The following is an 18,538-nucleotide window of genomic DNA, read 5'->3' as shown; positions in this document are numbered from 1 at the left end:
AGATGTCATTTTAGGCTAATCAAACTAAAATTAATTTGTCTTCTTCTTCCTCTTTGGGCTTTTCCCTCCAGGGGTCCCACAGCAAACCAATCTCCTCCATCCAAGCCTGTCTTCTACAACAACTCCCCTCATGTCCTCCTTCGCTACATCCACAAAGCTCCTCTTTGGTCTTCCTCTACGCCCCCTACCTGGCAGCATCCTTCTACCAACATATTGACTATCTCTCCTCTGGACATGGCCCAACCATCTCAGTTTCAAGGCCTCGAGAGTGAGACGTGTAATGTCCCTCTGATGTACTCCTTCCTGATCCTATCCATCCTGGTCACTCCTGATCTCTGCATCCCCTCTCTAGACCAACAACATGGCTGCTCTCACCCCACTTTTGCATGCCTTTCCTTTCTGTTTAGCTGAACTCTTCTATCACATCATATCGGTTTTTGGCAAAAAAGCCAATATGGGACATCCCTAAAACAACATAAAGTACATAAAGTATAAAAATCAAATAGAGCAAAGACAAAGTTGATACTAATTATAATTGTAAAAAGACAAAATTGATACTAAGCTGTTTTTTCTTGATGTACAAAATACCAAAATGGCCGCTGCAGCTTTTCAGTTTTCAGTATTTGGCCCCTACTGGATGACGTTTGGACACCCCTGTCCTATGCAGTCAATCTCATGTTTACTTTTTTGATATTTGACTTTCTCATTGTTTAGTGCCCGAGAGGCCTGGAAACATAACAGCTACACCAGGAACTGACAACATAAGCTTTGTGTGGACCTTGCCTCGACCTGGAAGAGCAGATAACTACGTGGTGAACATCTCCAATGAGAATTTGTTATATTCCTCCAGCAATACAACAACAGCCCAAACCGCTCATTTTGGTGGTCTGGATCCTGGAAGAGTTTATCTGGTCACGGTCACTGCTGTCGCTGGAGACCAGAAGAACACATCCCAGCGCGTCTCCTTTGCTACCAGTAAGTTCATGATGCGTTCATCTGTACCAGAAGGATCAGAGTACTTGTAGATACACAGTATTTAGCACTAAATATCTCATATTGTTGTTTACAAATCTTAGTTCCTACACCACCCGCCTCCCCAAATATCAGTCACAGGACCAACTCTTCACTTCACCTCAAATGGGACACTCCCGCCGGGATGGAGGGTGCGCCTCTCATAAGTTACCTGGTCACCTACCAAGCCGCAGGGGGTGAAATGCAAGTGACAAACACTAGCGACGACAGCGTAGTGCTGTCTCAGCTCTCCTCTGGAACGCTGTACAATATCCAAGTGGAAACAGTGGGCCCCCAAGGTTTGATGAGCGGGCTTGTCCATATATCCGGGTACACGGGTGAGTACAGCACATCCAAGCGTGTTGACCTCATGTGTTAGTGTTAGTTCTTCACCGTTATGTTCAGGTTTTGTATGACTGTGTCGTCAAAGTGATGGTAAAAATCGGTTCTTAGTCAGTTCTTAGTCAGTTCTTAGTCAGTTCTTAGTCAGTTCTTAGTCACTTCTTAGTCAGTTCTTAGTCACTTCTTAGTCAGTTCTTAGTCACTTCTTAGTCACTTCTTAGTCACTTCTTAGTCACTTCTTAGTCACTTCTTAGTCCTTAGTCACTTCTTAGTCAGTTCTTAGTCAGTTCTTAGTCAGTTCTTAGTCAGTTCTTAGTCATCCAGTCCACGACATCTCCAAGAAGGAAAATGTCATGAAAGACTCCCATATTTTTGCTACTCTTCAGGAAGTGAAACCCACGTATAGTCCCGATCAATAATATATAAAGCTGTTTTGCCTTTGCCATCAAGAGATCATCAAATTCCCATTCAGTCCACATTTTGTATTTTTTATTATAATTTTTTTATCCAATTTTTCAAATTTTTTCAATCCAATTTATCCAATTTTATCCCATTCATGATTGGGGAAAAAATCAGATAACGATATCACACTATTTTTTCATACTGAAATCGGGCTGAGAACCCTCATTGTTAGAAGGCGCCACGGACCATGAAAAAAAACATCTGCCGACCACAAATGGCCCCGGGCCACACTTTGGATACCACTGATTTGGAGTCTCCAATGAACCGAACATGAGTGTTGACGTGAGAGGAAGCCCAGCCGCTCTTATCATTTTGATCGGGTAGGTACGTAGGTAGCTCGGTAAGTAGCTAGATAGCTAGGTAGGTAGGTAGGTAGGTAGGTAGCTAGGTATGTAGCTAGATAGCTAGGTAGGTAGCTAGGTAGGTACGTACTTTATTCATCATTTATCATGCCCTGTGATTGAGGGGTGAATCCCGCCTTTACCCAAAATCAAGTGGGATAGGTTCCAGCTCACCCATGAGACTAATGCAGGCAACCAGCATATGAATGAATGAATGTTTGTTCAATTCACGTGCCGCGGGTAACTTGAACAAAGTGTGTAAAATAATCATATAAATGTGAAAAAGTTCATATTTGAGTATTGCATCATCTTTTTTTTTCTAGTGCCCAACCCTGTGTGGAACCTTGTGGCCACACCTTTGAACACAACTTCACTAAAAGTGGCATGGTCGTACCCGCAGGAAGTAAAAGCGGAATACACATACCGTGTTGAAACCTACAGCGCTCAAGGAACGCTTGTGAAAGATGTCAAAGTCAGTGAACGCAGCACTCACGTGCACGGCCTGGAACCAGGAACGAGATACGACGTCAGTGTCACGACATTAGCGGCAGCAGGAAGTGAATCCACAGCAGAGCAGACATTCACCTACACAAGTAAGAAGGAGTGCCGATACACGATGAACTCCTCCGTGATCTTCAGTGGTCCCTCTCGTCATGAACGGTCGACGGTCTACTCTCTGGTTTGTTCGCTGTAGTGCCCGGAGCAGTGACTGGACTCACCGTGAAGGATGTGAACGCATCAGCCATCACGCTGAAGTGGCTCGGGCCGAGTGACCACAAAGACTCCTATTCCTACGTGCTGACAATGTCGCAGGGTGACGCAACGCTTGGCAACGCTTCCACTAAAACAGAAAGCTACACCTTTTCCGGCCTGACCCCCGGAGCACCGTATGGGTTTGAGGTGTTCACCGTTGTGGAGGGGGTGAAGTCCACAGAGGAACGCACATTCAGCTACACAAGTATGACATCATCATTTAGGGGATTTTGGGGTCACGAGCTGGTTCCGTTCCTCTGACCCTCTTAAGTCAGGGGTGTCCAAACCTTTCCCAGCCAGGGCCACCGTGACAGATGAACGGTATTTGGTAAAGCAGCACATATATATATATATATATATACGTATATATATATATATGTATATATGTACTCAGAAGTATAAGAATATCAGAAGAACGGGCAGGAAAGTTCAATCAATGCCATCATTTTTTTGAAACAGATGGTTACTGACTTACTAAGACTTAGCATATCTAGCATATCTACGTATGTGTATATGTGTTGATTTACAAAATAAAAGTGGAAAAGTTGAATCTTTTAATTTCTCACTATGTGGCCCTCGCTGGAAAGAGGTTTGGAAACCCTTGCATTGTTAAAAAAAATGCATACACAAAATAATCTTCTGGTTCTCCATGCAGCTCGGTCAAAATACACATCGAGCTACTATATAAGAAAACCTTTGTGAAAGAAAATGAAATATCAAAACAATGAACGCCTTCTTTCCCAGGGCCACTGGCAGTTCCTGACATCAGTGTGATCGGGACAACGACAAATATGTCCGTGTCCTGGCGTGCCCCAACCGGGCGGGTGGATTCCTACAGCGTATTGTTGTACACACACTCCGAGGCAAGTGCACGTACAGGTCTGAGCAACACCACTCGAAACACCATATTTGTGGACCTGAAAGCAGGAGTGTTGTACTGTGCGCTGGTGATGAGTAGAAGCGGACCTTTAGAGAGCAACAGCACCAGCGTCTGCAATGCAACTTGTGAGTTGAAGATCATTTGGACTCCATTTACCCTCAAGTGCTCACTAATGGAGGTTTTTCCTTAGTTCCAAACCCTCCCGGACACGTCAGTGTGGAGTCGCAGACTGTCCATTCCATTAACTTCACCTGGACTTTACCAGATGGTATGGACCAAAGTCAGTACCGCTTCAGCGTGTCCAGTGCCAGCGGCTCGTCAATAACCGCAAACAACTGGTTTATGCTGACCAAGCTTCAATCTGGAACCCAGAATTCCATTTCTGTTCAAACGATGGCTGCCCTGGCCTATAAAAGCACAGCCGTGACAGCGTATCATTACACTAGTAAGTTTAAATATGAATGGCTGCTTTAGAATGCACCGTGGGCCAATAGAAAAACAGTTTTGGACACCGCAGGCATACGTTGTGAGCGTTTTGTGTACAATTGATGCATCTTCTTTTTCCCATCCATCCCACGTTCTCAGGGCCGTACTCGGTGACCATGCTCAGAGCGGCACAAACGAGTACAGATGCAGTGATGTTGGTGTGGGAGCAGCCCGAAAGCAAGCCGGACTACTCTTACGTGGTGCACGTCAGCCAGGGATCGTACAGTCTACCATCTCAAGTGGTCTCCAGCACCTGGTGCAATGTCTCCGGCCTCCTCTCTGGCAACAACTACACCTTCAGCGTCTCCACACAGGCAGCAGACGGCACTCTGGCCGCCCCACGGGTCAAGTCGTTCTACACACGTACGTACTGTAGCCGGTTATGGTGGCAACTTGATGGCAACCCCTTCTTTCAGATCCTCAAGCTCATTTACGTATTAGTCCGTGACAGCACACCTGAACACAGAAGCACTTTGAAATGAAACGTTTTACTATTTACTATTTACTATAGAAAAGACATCCAAACCTACATCCCAGGAAGAGGCGGTGGGTTTTCAATTTGGGTGTCTGTTCACAAGATCCCCTACAAAATTCCTACACGGTCATGATTGTTGCTCACCCAAAAATGTCAAGCTCAATACACGTATTCATCCTTCGCTCCTCAGACTCCAACCTCCTGGCACTCCCCTGTAAGACCAAGCTCCCAACCTGGGGAGACAGAGCCTTCTCCATCGCTGCCCCCCACCCTCTGGAACTCTTTGCCCCATTCACTCCGTGCTTGCCCTGACCTTCCCAGTTTCAAAAAACAACTAAAAACCCACCTCTTTAAATCTGGTTTTAATGTCTAACCTTTTATATCTGACTGCTGTGCCCCGCCCCGCTTTTTTAACTGTGTATTAACCAATGAATGTTGTATTTTGGTGTGTCTTTCATTCTGTTTACTTGTTCTATTCAACTACATTCTTTTGTAAAGTATCTTTGAGTATCTTGAAAAGCGCTATACAAATAAAATGTATTATTATTATTTATTATAAAGGAAATATTTGTCTGCTTTGCAGGACCGTTTGCGATCACTGAGCTGGAGGCTCACACCGTAAACTCAACAGCGATACGTCTGATTTGGACAAAGCCGCCGGAACACAAGCCCGAGTACACGTATCGGGTGGAGACATCCCACTGTGGCGCTCACAACAAAACGGTGGATGATCAAGTTGCACTGATCTCTGGACTCCATCCCGGGACACAGTGCAATTTCTCTGTTTTTGCCCAAGCAGGGGGTGGCATCGAGGGGCGAGCACGCCACATCTCTCAGTACACAAGTAAGCATTTTCCCTTTGATGCTGTCAGAATGGCCAGAGAGTAATTCCTTCTTCTCTACTAACAGAACCGGAGGCGGTACAACCCAGCATCTCCAGTCAAGGCTTCAGTACATCCGTTCTGGTGTGGTGGGTGAGCCCACCTGGCAACATAGATCACTACACCGTCCATCTCAACGGATCCTCCGGGCCAACGCAGATGCCGTCCAGCAGCAACTCCGTCCTGTTTGAGGGTCTGTCTGCCGGAAGCCTCTACAGCGCCATGGTCACGTCCCACAGTGGACCATTCAATGCGTCATCACAGTTGGTCACTAATGCGACCTGTAAGTACACCAATTCAGTATCCATGTGGATTCAGTCATAGGACCAGTCATCCTCGATGTAGCAGGGCTGTCTAAAACTTTATGTCATACATACGTCACATGACTTGTAAAAAAAATGGTGTCTTTTTTTTTTATATTTCCCCTTCATGCTCCTAAAACCATGTTATTATTCCTCATAATATTGCTATGTTATTCTCATGAAATGAAATTGAGACAAAATTTTGCTTCTTAGTTTACACATTTTTTGCCCTCAATATTTTGACTTTATTGATTTTAAATTACAGCTGCTATTTTTCCATTTTCGGCATTCAAATCCATTTGGGTAAATGATGCACAATTTTCCTCTTTCAATACGTTACTCTGCTTTTTTAACCAACGCTGTATTCTGAATCCCCACAAGTTCCAAACCCACCCGGGCCTCTGGAAGTCCTGACAAAGACGACAAAGTCAATCCAAGTCAGGTGGTCAGACGCTCCCCTGATGCCTGAAGGATCGTTCTACTACCAGCTGACTAGAACGCCGTCCGAGGGACGCGGATGCGTAAACACGACTAACACCAGTCATACGTTTGAGCCCCTGCCTTCCGGGACATCCTTCAACATTTCCATAACCACCGTGGGGGTGTTGGGCTTTAAGAGTGAAAAGGTCCACTCCTGCTTGGTCACCACAAGTAAGCCGTGTGCGTTCCTCTCCCCGTCAAGCCTTCTTTCTCCTTAACTCCAACTCTCAAATGCCATCAGAACCTCTGAGTGTGAAGTTTCTCAGCACGTCCGAGGCAGAGGAAAACATCACGGTCGTGTGGACTCGCCCCGATGAACACAAGAAAGGCTATGTTTACAACTTGACGTGGCAAGGCTCCGATTGGCCCATGAGTGGCAACAGCATCACCGACCAAACGGTGCAGACCATCCAAAACCTGGAGCCCGGCAGCAGCTATAACTTTACTGTTGTCTCGGAGACGCCGGATGGAACGCAGAGTGGCCCCGCCTCCATTTCCACATGCACAGGTACCGTCACTGGACGCCGTGTCCCGCAAACACCCTCATGCTTTTCATTGACAATGGTTGGGAGAGACAAAGACCCAGAATACCTGAGGTGGGACCCAAATTGGAGTATAAAACCGTTGTATCATCATCATAATAATTGTATTAATAAGGAATAATAATTCATTATTCAATGAAGTATTCAGTCATGAATAATCATTTTAAAGTGGATTTTTTATTACAAAATTACTAATTATATACATTTATATAACTACTTTTTACATAATATATTGCCGTATAAATTATTTGAAATAATAAATATAGTATGACTATTTTCAAAAGAACAATGTAAATATATAGACACACAGAAGTATTTTTCAAAATAATATTAAAATAATACAATAAAATGAGTGTCTTGTTGATGTGCATTAATTCCAGCTGACGAATTATGGCTCGCTACGAGGAAAAAGGTAGCGATTGAAATACTTGTTCATGGCAATGCATTTCAAAAGAGTCGTTAAGAGTTTTTTACATTTCTTGGAAAAGAAAGAGAACATCCGTTTGCAGACTCATCTTCCCACCTTTTGGCAAAACAATAGACTCGCCCATAAAAAGTCCAATAATATTTCATATTCTGATTGTGGACAAATCAGCATTACTTTGTAGATCAAGATCAAAGCCAAATATTGAGGGAAAAAAGTCATATTCTAACAAGCAACAAGAGTTGCAGTTTTATGACAGTAAACTTGTAATATGAGGGAAAATAATTCACTTCAGTAGCATAGCGTTGAAATATTAAAGATACCTTATCTTTTTAAAGTCATAATATAAGTAGGGATGTGCTGATATCAGCATAAAAATGCAATATCGGTTGATATCATCGATCATGAAAACCGTAAAAAATGCTGTACCACAGGAGATGTCAGGCATTGGAAATATCTACATATACATATATATTGGCAATTGTAATTGTAACAAAAAGAGAATATATCACGTACAATATGTCAATAAAGTCCTAATATTACAGAGAACATTTACAAGAAGAAAGTTGAAATAGCTGCAAGTTTTAAGAAACAACAGCAGAAATGTAAAAGAAAAAAAAGCCTTTTGCAGCGTTAGAGAGTAAAGTCAAAATAAAAAGTCATATTGTAATGAGAAAAAGAGCTTGCCATTTTATGACAGTGATTTGTTATTTTAGCAGCATAGAGTCCAAATATTAAAGGGGAAGCGCACTTTTGGAGGAATTGTGTGAAATGTGAAACATGAACATATACTGTATTTCCATCCCTTTTATTATTATGCCAGAAAACAAGTTCATATGAGCCAGCTAACAATGCACGTCAACACACCTATTGACTACCCTCTAAAAAAAAACTCTTAACAGCGTTTTATCCTTTGAGCCCCTGCAGATAACGCCATCAAGCCATGGTGTTAGCATTAAAAAGTCAGAATGCGCCGTATTCCAGATAACCGTGTTGATATTTCTGCTCTAGATGCGAGCCCGGTGAGAAATGCGACATGTGAAGGCCCAGACAAAAGAAATGCAGAAATCGTTTTGTCCTGGACTCAGCCGAGGGGTCGGTTCCATGGCTTTCGGATCACTGTAAATGACACGGGAATGATCATCGGGACAATTCCATGCAACCAGAGCTGTAGCCAAAGCATCTCCAACCTCAGCCACGCCACGCCATACCAGCTCGTGGTGGAGACGCTGAGCTGTGGACGACCCGCCGCTCCGGCATCTCTCCGCTGCATGACCGGCATCACAGGTATGGCGTACCAGACGCACCATGTTCAGCTTTTGGAATACAATCTAAGCAAAGAGACGCACGTATTTACGTATTCCTTGTGTCGATAGACCCACCAATTCCAGGAAATTACGAGTCACTGACGAGTGTGAAGGACAAACAACACAACAGGTTCACCATCCAAATCAACTCCAGCCTCCTGCTGGACACGCATGGGCCAATCACTCACTTTGGCGTGCTGCTCACGGATGATGTAGACGGTGCGTTTCATTGTCCTCTTAATTGTACGTGAATATGACCATTGCCTTCTCATCCCTCCCATTTCAGGAGCTGACACGGCTAATGTGAGCCAGTACTTGAGGAGAACATACCAACAGTGGCTCGACAAAGACACCCCGGTATACCTCGCGACGGTCCAGAGGAGGCAGGTTGTGTCACGCCATCCAGGGACCAATCTCTTGGTGGACGTAGGAGATGGTTCCCAGTGGGAGGGCTACACCAATGGGGCACTTCGTGCCAATGGGAGATACCGGTGAGAAACATCTATCATCCAAAGTGCGGCCTGGGGGCCATTTCATATCATTTTTATATTATTCAACGAAAATAAAAATAAAATATAAAGTTCTAGTCTAACGAGAAAAAGGGCGTAAATAATGTCATTTAGTATTTCTTGTAATAATGACGTACTGTAGACAAAAATACTAAGAGTAAGCAAATTCAAAGATAAAAGAGCAACCATAAGGTTGAACCGTTATCTCCTTTACTTCGTAACTACTGCTCATCGTTTCAATACTGTGCCTGCCGGGGCACTGCAGTGACGTCAGCCTCCCTCTGGGTTCCTCTGGTGAACAGAGACAGCATCGCAGCGTGTTAGCAGCCATCCATCCATTTTCTATGCTGCTTGTCCTCCAAAGCGATGCATTACAGTAAAACGTGACCTCGTATTGGTACTTTCTTGTATATTTCTCAGGTACATCTTTTGAGTGTTGCACACTTGCTGTGTGACCAGTTGAGATATTTTTTGAAAGATGACACCGTGAGTCAGACGGATATAGTATTGAGTAATGACTTCCTGCGATTTCCAAAGGGTTTTTCCTAGCTCATGTAAAGAGATGCCTGGTCGTCACGGACTCGTGACACGAACATGTGCGACTTAGTCCGGTGTGGCCTATGTCCAACTCTGGGCGGAGTTTGGCTCCCCCGTTCTCCTAGAGCAGGGGTGCTCACACTTTTTCAGCATGCGAGCTACTTTTAAAATGACCGAGTCAAAATGATCTACCCACTACAAAAATGCAAAACATCTATTTATTTTCAAATGTATTGAGGATTATTTGTACGTACAATGTATGTTGATGTACCTTACATAACCAAATGAGCCAATATTGCAAAACACACATAATTAACTATTAACATTTTTTGTAATTACCTGAGTTTACTTTGATGACTTGCACTGAATTGAATCAGCCAGGGATGCATAGTCCGGACAGTAGCTGCTGATAGCCAGGTTAGCCAGGTTAGCCAGGTTAGCCAGGTTAGCCAGGCAAACGCACTTCGAAAAAGACATTGTGAAAAAAAAAGTCCACCTCCCATTCCGTATGGAAGTGATATGTTTTTGCCTTTTTACTTGGTCCAGCTACTTCACTCATTTTAGTGACCATAAACTTTAGCGAGGGCTTAAAATCTGACGCAATTCGCCGACTAGCTTAGCACTTTGCATCGTTGTTTACGCATGAGCGGTGACCTAAAGGTCAAAATTCAGTTGTCATCTGACTGGTTGTCCTGTATGTCAATCAAGTAACGGGGATGGATGATGGGCTGACATGGTAAGTTCTGCTGCACTTAGAGACGTTGTTTGATTTGATTGGTCACCCGAAGGGCAACATTCAGTTGTCATCTGAATGGCTGCCCTGTATATCAATCAAGTGACGGCATTGATGCTAGGATGATATTTTTTTCATGTCACGCCGCGATCGACCAGCGATCGACCAGTGCCACCTCCGCGATCGACCGGTAGATCGCGATCGACTTAATGAGCACCCCTGGACTAGAGGGATCGTATGCACTGAAAGACGGCTTGTGTGATCTTGCAGGTACGCCATTGTACTGTTCACTCGATTGAGCGTCCAAGACAGCCTGGTGAAGGCGGGGTCATCGGGGTCATCAGGGTCTATGGCCTCCATCTCCAATTTCTATCCTCCCGTCAAGCTTCCACAGGACCCAGGTACCATGGAGGTCCGCAAGGAAATGCTTTTTCCAAGCTAATCCCTTCTCCGTTACAGTCGTCAGTGTTGCAGTCGGAGCAACGCTGGGAATTTTCTGCGCTCTCTTCATCATTCTTATCGGCTTCATCGTCTACTGGAAGAGGTTTGTCCACATCACCAAGTCGTAACGACGACATGTGCCAGTTTTGACCTGATGGTCTCCGTGCCGTAGGTTATCCAGTAAAGAATCATCAGACATTCAGATTCATTCCATGAGGTAAGATGCTCCTTTTATGGCTTATATTTAGCATTTCTAACTGCATTTGTCGTACATTGCTTTCTTTTCTGTCTTTGTAGAGGCAGAGTGTGAGTATCATCCTCCCTTTTGTTTCAAACGCGAGGAAAAGTAGACCTCGGGTCCCGGACAACTCATGACTTGCTTCTCCTGAGCAGGAGTGCAGCAGTGAGCGTGGAGGACTACGAAGCTTACTACAGGAAGCAAAAAGCAGACTCCAACTGTGGTTTTGCTGAGGAGTTTGAGGTGACGGATTCTTTAAAAAAAAAACTTCTACCCGGCGACACGTGGTCGCAACTTTGCCTTCACTCTTTCTTCTTCATGAGCTGACCTTTTTGTCATTCATTTTCTTCTTCAATCTTCATTGGATCTTTTCTTTTGGCGATAGCAGGACTTTATTCCCATGGTAGATGACTTGATGCCGTTCCTATTTATTTGAATATTTATTGACTGTTTCTCATGATATTATGATTTTTTAAAAATGACCTTTGACCTTTATGCTACTAAAGGGACATTATTTTCCCTCAGCTGTAAGCCGTATCACATGGACTTTTAGAGTGGTCCAAGACAGCAAAGTACACACAGTGTGTATTATAACGCTGGGTTATGTTTGTGCTTTCTCTAAAGGACATAAAGCTTGTGGGCACGTGTCAGTCCAAAACAAACGCTCTGACACAAGAGAACAAGGCCAAGAATCGCTACAACAATGTGCTTCCCTGTGAGTCACCCCAAAGTACACACATGCGTACTGTACATGTACAGTACGTACATATAAAACTACTGCTCTCAACAAAAGCACTCTTACCGACCATGTATCCCTTTCACCCACATCCACCGGGATGCTTGTGCATGCCTGACACAAAGTGGCACCCCATCGGCCATTTACAGACATTTACTGCATAACATCAACAAGCGAACACATAACATCAAATGAGAGTCCTGCCAAGTGAATAAAAGCACACAGCTTGCACACTGACACTATGCAATAGCCACATAAAAAGGCTAAATAAAAGGACTATATTTTTGTATATAGTTTATATTTAACCTTTATTTAAGCAGGTAGAAAACACGTTGAGATCGACATCTCTTTTGCAAGGGTGACCCGGCCAAGAGGTTGGCGCACACGTCAATACATAAATACATTACACTAATGCAATATTCATTTCAAACAGACAATACTTAGAAATAAAAAGTGGAAGGCAAAATGCTAAAGTGACACATGAAAACCAAGAAAACAAAACATATATATATATATTTATATGTGGCCTATGCGCTAACCACTTGTCCACGGTGAGGACATAATTGCATATTTTTCATATGCAATAATCTTGATATTTTGATATTTCCTATGTTTGGGCTCCCTCTGGTGGTGCCATGGTCTATGAAGGACTTTGGTTGTAATCCTACTTTGAAACTTTTTGGGGGGGGACACATTGCACATTTTGTGATTTAGCAATTAAGAAATTTTGTGTGTGTGTGGGGGGGGGGGACCCTGAAACTAAAAAAAAAAGAAATAAGCCGAGACTCGGTGGATTCCAACACTATTTTCTAAACTTGTGGTATTATGTAAAGCAAAGAAAGCAAAGAATAAATTTGCCAGTCCGGGAAACTTTACTCCAATGAGCCGTCCATCCTGTGATTTTGATGATAAAGAGTATCTCTCAGTGATGTGATGTGATGTGATGGCACTCAGATCAGCAAGGGCAAATCTGAACCGTGCCACCAGAGTAGCAAAGTGTGCCCACAGTCAGAAGATCCAAAGCTTCTTCCAGGACCCGTGCAACACCAGACAACTGTGGCAGGGCATCCAGTCTGTCACTGGCTACAAAGCCACATAACTGAGCTAAATAACTTCTTTGGAAGGTTCGAGGCTCTGAACAACAACCCTGCTAGGAAGGCTACCCCCCACCCCGATGAACAGGCAGTCAAGTTGGATGCCGCTGCAGTGTGGAGAGTCCTGAGGAAGGTCGACGTGCGGAAAGCTGCAGGCCCCGACGCCATTCCAGGATGGGTGATCAAGGAATGTGCAGACCAGCTGGCCCACGTGCTCACGGACATCTTCAACACCTCATGGCCCAAGCTGTCGTCCCCCCATGTTTCAAGTCTGCCACAATAATTCCAGTGCCCAAGAAATCCTCCATCACATGTCTAAACGACTTTCGGCCCATTGCACGTACATCCACCATCATGAAATGCTTCGAGAGGGTGGTTAAGGACCATATCACCTCCAAACTCCCCCCATCACTCCACCCATTCCAATTCACATACCAGCCAAACCGCTCCACTGAGGACGCCATCTCCACTGCTCTCCACCTGAGCCTGGAGCATCTGGAGAGGAGAAACACTCACGTACGGATGCTGTTCCTGGACTTCAGCTCAGCATTCAACACGATCATCCCCCAGGACCTGGTATGCAAGTTGGAGCCGCCGGGCCTCAAGACCTCCCTGTGCAACTGGCTGCATGACTTCCTCACAGATAGAACCCAGCGTGTCAGAGTGGGCAACAACACATCCAGTGTCATCTCCCTGAACACCGGCTCACCCCAGGGATGTGTTCTCAGCCCCCTGTTGTTTACCCTGATGACCCATGACTGTCGCCCCAGATACAGCAGCAACCACATCCTGAAGTACGCGGACGACACAACAGTTGTGGGCCTCATTCAGGACAACAACGAACTGGCTTACAGGGAGGAAGTGAAACACCTTGTGGATTGGTGCAAGGCGAACAACCTGATCCTGAACGATGACAAAACAAACGAAATCATCGTCGACTTCAGGAGATCCAGACCCAGCCGCACTCCACTCTCCATCAACGACACAGAAGTTGTGAGCGCAACCAAGTACTTGGGGGGGGGGGGCACATCACAGACAACCTCGGCTGGTCACTCCATGCCTCCTCTCTGGCAAAGAAGGCACAGCAGCGACTGCACTTCCTGCGGCGGATGAGAAGAGCCTCCCTCTCCCCTCCCATCCTGACCACTTTCTACAGAGGGACCATCGAGAGCCTGCTGACCAGCTGCATCTCCGTCTGGTCTGGGAGCTGCAAGGCCTCGGACTGGATGTTAATGCAGAGAGTGGTGAGGACAACTGAGAAGATCATTGGGACCCCACTACCCCCCATTAAGGACATAGCAAACACCCGCTGTGTATCAAGAACCCATCGGATCTACTCTGACCCCACACATCCCCAGCATGGACTGTTTTCTCGCCTGGCATCGGGGAGAAGGTTCTGCAGCATCCGCTGTAGAACAACCAGGTTTAGAGACAGCTATTATTATTTATTATTACACGGGAGCCAGGTAACGACATTTTGTTGTCAATTTCACTGCCGTGTTATTGTGCAATGACAATAAAGGAAGTCTATGTCTACGTCTAGTACTTCTCTTAGCAGTACCAGCATGTTCATGTTTCTCCTCTCTCTCCTCACGCTTACTAGATGATTCCTCTCGTGTGAAACTCTCCATCATTCACGGGAGCCCCCACGACGACTACATCAATGCTAACTACATGCCAGTACGTACTGACTCTGGGTCCTTCTCCGGCGCGTGCGTTTGGACCAGCTTCTCATACCACGAGTGTTCCTGTCCTCGGCAGGGTTACAACTCCAGGAAGGAGTTTATCGCAGCTCAGGGTCCTTTGGCCGGCACTGTCAAGGATTTTTGGAGGATGATATGGGAGAAGAATGTGCACACCCTGGTCATGCTGACACGCTGCAACGAACAGGGAAGAGTGAGTACCGACGCGTTCCTTCTCTTTTCAATTGCCGCTGTTCATTCATGACACAATCCAGGTTTGTTTCTACCTTTTCCGTTCTTTAGTAATCAGCAGTAGAACATACAATGGTATGAAAAGGTTTGGGCACCCCTGTTTGTCTTGGAATGCTGTGTTGTTCATCCGCCATGCATTCCCCCCCGAGGTATGTCCCAATAACTCCATTTGACCTTCATCAGTCCACAGCACCTGATTCCAACATGAGGCTGGCTTGTCCAAATGTGCTTTGGCATCATGACTCTCCCATCCAGCATCCCCTTGTGCAAAGTACACTGACTGGTTGAACGATGCACAGCGACACCATTTGTCACACCTTGTGCACTTTTATTTGCGTCAAAGTGAAAGGATTGCTTGAAATGTATCTACCTCTTTTGTCCCTTTTGTGTTGAGAGCGGATGTTTTGCTGAAGCTGACCTACAGTATGTTCTACTTCTGATTACTAAAGAATAGAACTTTTTTTCTGCTGAAAGATGAGTCTAATTGTTCTTTTGGTGTATAGCCCGTCTACGTAGGCCTGGGTGGCAATATTCTGTGTGCCTTGGAAAATCAGTCCAAATCATCCAAAATTGAATGTGTTAAGTTGTAATTCTTTGTGGAAAAGTGATAATTTTACAGGAATAAAGTCAAAATATTACGGCAATAAAGTCATAGTATTATGAAAAGAAAATTGAAGAAGAAACTTGAAATATTTGGCAGCTGGAAGTGACTATGAAACGCAGCGTAGCGTGATGAGTTGTTGATTGATGTTTTGTCTCTCCAGGTGAAATGTGAGCAGTACTGGCATTCAGGAAGCAAACACTTTGAATACATCTCAGTCACAACAACCTCTGAAATACCACTTGATGACTGGACCATTCGGGACTTTAACATAAAAAACGTGAGGCACTCCACGCCATCTGTTATGCTAGGTGTTGCACACGAACCTGTCCACATGCACTACATGCACGACAGGACCTTCGACAGCTCGCTGCGTATCTGATACTGCTGTCGTCACTCACTGCTTCGACTCGGACAACTCGTAGGACGTGAATGAGTGAACCAGGATTTCTGTCCTTCAGGTGAAAACGGCAGAGACTCGTTTAGTTCGCCAGTTCCACTTCACAGCCTGGCCTGACCACGGAGTCCCCCAAACCACTGAGCTCCTCATCAGCTTCAGACACCTGGTCAGAGAGCACATGAACCAGTATTCCACTAACTCTCCCACTGTGGTCCACTGCAGGTACGTCACATCCCACACTGCTGGAAGGTTGTGTCCAAAATGACTCCAACAGTTTGGATGACATTTTCAACAACTGATTGAGCCAAAATCCGGAACACAAAATGCCTTTGATCTAAATAGTTGTACCTACTTCCACATTTCTCAACCGATTCAAAACGTGACTACATCAACGCATTCAACTAGTAATAATAACAACAACAATAATAAAGACATTCATGTAATCTTGCATGCTCATGATTATCAGCTTCAGTGATTCATATAATATCTTCAGTTCAGAAGAAAACCTGTGAATATTTGGCTTACATAACATCACTCTGGATTAGTGAATATGGAATTTTCCTAATAAACAAAGAAATTTCACAGCATTCTCAAAATCTTCACATTAGCCTTGCTAGCATGCTAACATTAGCATAGCATTTTTATCCATTTTAAAGCTAGACACATATGTAAACGCTTGACACTATGATACTATGTGTTTCCATGCTAACATCTGCAATCTAAATATGCAGATAAAATAAATGTAGGAGTAATATTTATGGTGTAAATCCCATTGTGGGGGAACTACGGTGCACTCTCTGATTGCTTGTCTAGCTGGATATGTTTAAAGGCTTTAAAAGCCCTGACCACAAACTTTATACACTTCTTATACTCTCATAATTCATTCCCATAATATTCTGACATTATTCTTGTAACATTCTAACTTTTTGAGCAACCTAATTTCCCCAAAATTACAACTTGATATTGTTTAGTTTCTGTCACAAGCTTCATGCTACTAAAATAATGTTTTTCCTCATAATATCATATTTAGTCTTGTAATATTGCTTTTTTTTCTTATGGTAACATTCATTCATTCATTCATTCATTTTCTACCGCTTATCCTCATGAGGGTCGCAGAGGTGCTGGAGCCTATCCCAGCTGGACTGGTGGCCAGCCAATCCCAGGGCACATATAGACAAACAACCATTCACACTCACATTCATACCTATGGACAATTTGGAGTGGCCGATTAACCTAGCATGTTTTTGGAACGGGGGAGGAAAGCGGAGTAGCCGGAGAAAAGCCTGTAGTAATACTTCTACATTATTCTTGTAAAATGACTGCTGCTTTGTCATTTTTTTCTGTCAGTTTCCATGCTGTCTTTTTTCTCTCTTTCTGTGTTCAGTGCCGGGGTGGGCCGCACAGGCACCTTCATAGCCATCGATCGCCTGATCTTCCAAATTGAAATTGACAACATTGTGGACGTGTACGGAATCGTGCATGACCTACGCATGCACCGCCCCCTCATGGTGCAGACGGAGGTACCAAACACAGCTTCCACTCTTGCAAAGTCCTTTGTTGCCGCCCGCCTGGCTTTTAACATTTTTGTGGTACGTCTGTGCAGGACCAGTATGTGTTTTTAAACCACTGTGCAATAGACATCATCCGATCAAGGACCGGAACTAATGTGGATCTCATCTACCAAAACACGGCTGCGCTCTCCATTTATGAGAATGTGGAACCCAAGAAAGTACGGATGCCACAATGAATATGAATAAGCCCAGGAAATATTACACATATGGAATATTGGAGATAGTAGAATAAACACCAAAGACCCTACATCAACGACCAAATGTTTTCTGTAAGATATTTGAAGGATGTAGCTGTCCACCTGAATTATTGTTGATGCTCAGGTACATTGGAGACAGTATGGGTATTATTACTGACACTTTTAAAGTGTAATAAGAAATGCTCCATCATTGGTGGAACTGCAATGTGGCTTTATACCAGCAGATGGCACCCTAGTTGCCATTGTCTTCCAATGTAAACAAACATAAGTGAATATAATGTCAACATTTTTGAATGGCTTTGCACTATCAAAGTTACTTTTGGTTATTTATATGCACAAATGTCGATAATGTACTGGATGCATTCATGTTTTTTTTTAATTTCACATTACACTGCACAGTAATGTGTTTGTTTGTGCATTTTCCATTGGACAGGTACATTCTTCTGATTATTCCAGTGTAATTAAAGAAGTATGAAAGCACTTGAGTTTTTAAGAAAATACAGGATACAGTCACAAAGAATGTGCACAATGTCTTAATTATTATGATTTGTTTTATGATTTTATTTTTCTGATGTGTTCTGAGATGCTTGCTGGTACAATGCAATCCTGTAAACGTTGTTATTTGTGTGGCAATGAAGCAAAATAGGAAGTGGACCTTATGCTGTGTATTGTGCTGTTGTCTTTCTGTGTTTTAACAAAGGTGCGCCACCAGAGGGCGCACATCTGTGCTGTTTTGCAGCTGCAGCGTGTAGTTCGGCCGGATGCTCTAATAATAATAACATGCATGCGTTTAGTCAGCTGGGAGAGGCTCCGGAGTACCCACACCGCCCTAATGAGGATAAGCGGCATAGAAAATAAATG

The 18,538-nt window shown here is 44.2% G+C and overlaps 1 protein-coding gene across 2 annotated transcripts in view; it reads left to right on the top strand.

The window, feature by feature from the left end:
- Positions 1–18,371, top strand: part of ptprjb.2 (protein tyrosine phosphatase receptor type Jb, tandem duplicate 2) — a 29,459-nt gene extending 11,088 nt beyond the window's left edge. Inside the window, exons 6-30 of one of the 2 annotated variants that reach the window (XM_078790778.1) lie at positions 715–975; positions 1,077–1,349; positions 2,480–2,749; positions 2,851–3,114; positions 3,654–3,914; positions 3,980–4,234; positions 4,375–4,638; positions 5,334–5,594; positions 5,660–5,914; positions 6,315–6,584; positions 6,655–6,921; positions 8,391–8,666; positions 8,756–8,905; positions 8,973–9,177; positions 10,736–10,866; positions 10,925–11,009; positions 11,079–11,123; positions 11,300–11,387; positions 11,769–11,859; positions 14,578–14,654; positions 14,736–14,870; positions 15,673–15,789; positions 15,971–16,131; positions 17,294–17,429; positions 17,513–18,371. In XM_078790778.1, coding sequence (XP_078646904.1) covers positions 715–975; positions 1,077–1,349; positions 2,480–2,749; positions 2,851–3,114; positions 3,654–3,914; positions 3,980–4,234; positions 4,375–4,638; positions 5,334–5,594; positions 5,660–5,914; positions 6,315–6,584; positions 6,655–6,921; positions 8,391–8,666; positions 8,756–8,905; positions 8,973–9,177; positions 10,736–10,866; positions 10,925–11,009; positions 11,079–11,123; positions 11,300–11,387; positions 11,769–11,859; positions 14,578–14,654; positions 14,736–14,870; positions 15,673–15,789; positions 15,971–16,131; positions 17,294–17,429; positions 17,513–17,656 — 4,742 coding nt within the window. In that variant the 3' untranslated portion in view covers positions 17,657–18,371. Of the gene's footprint in view, positions 1–714; positions 976–1,076; positions 1,350–2,479; positions 2,750–2,850; positions 3,115–3,653; positions 3,915–3,979; positions 4,235–4,374; positions 4,639–5,333; positions 5,595–5,659; positions 5,915–6,314; positions 6,585–6,654; positions 6,922–8,390; positions 8,667–8,755; positions 8,906–8,972; positions 9,178–10,735; positions 10,867–10,924; positions 11,010–11,078; positions 11,124–11,203; positions 11,388–11,768; positions 11,860–14,577; positions 14,655–14,735; positions 14,871–15,672; positions 15,790–15,970; positions 16,132–17,293; positions 17,430–17,512 lie in introns of those variants that run through there. The other variant, XM_078790534.1, reaches the window with a different exon arrangement.
- The last annotated feature ends 167 nt before the right edge of the window (positions 18,372–18,538 follow it).

This window comes from Doryrhamphus excisus, linkage group LG1 (assembly GCF_037039965.1).
Source record: "Doryrhamphus excisus strain RoL-2023G ecotype Guam linkage group LG1, RoL_Dexc_Guam_v1.1, whole genome shotgun sequence".
Classification (NCBI taxonomy): domain Eukaryota; kingdom Metazoa; phylum Chordata; class Actinopteri; order Syngnathiformes; family Syngnathidae; genus Doryrhamphus; species Doryrhamphus excisus.
This window is presented reverse-complemented; position numbering and strand designations above follow the sequence as displayed.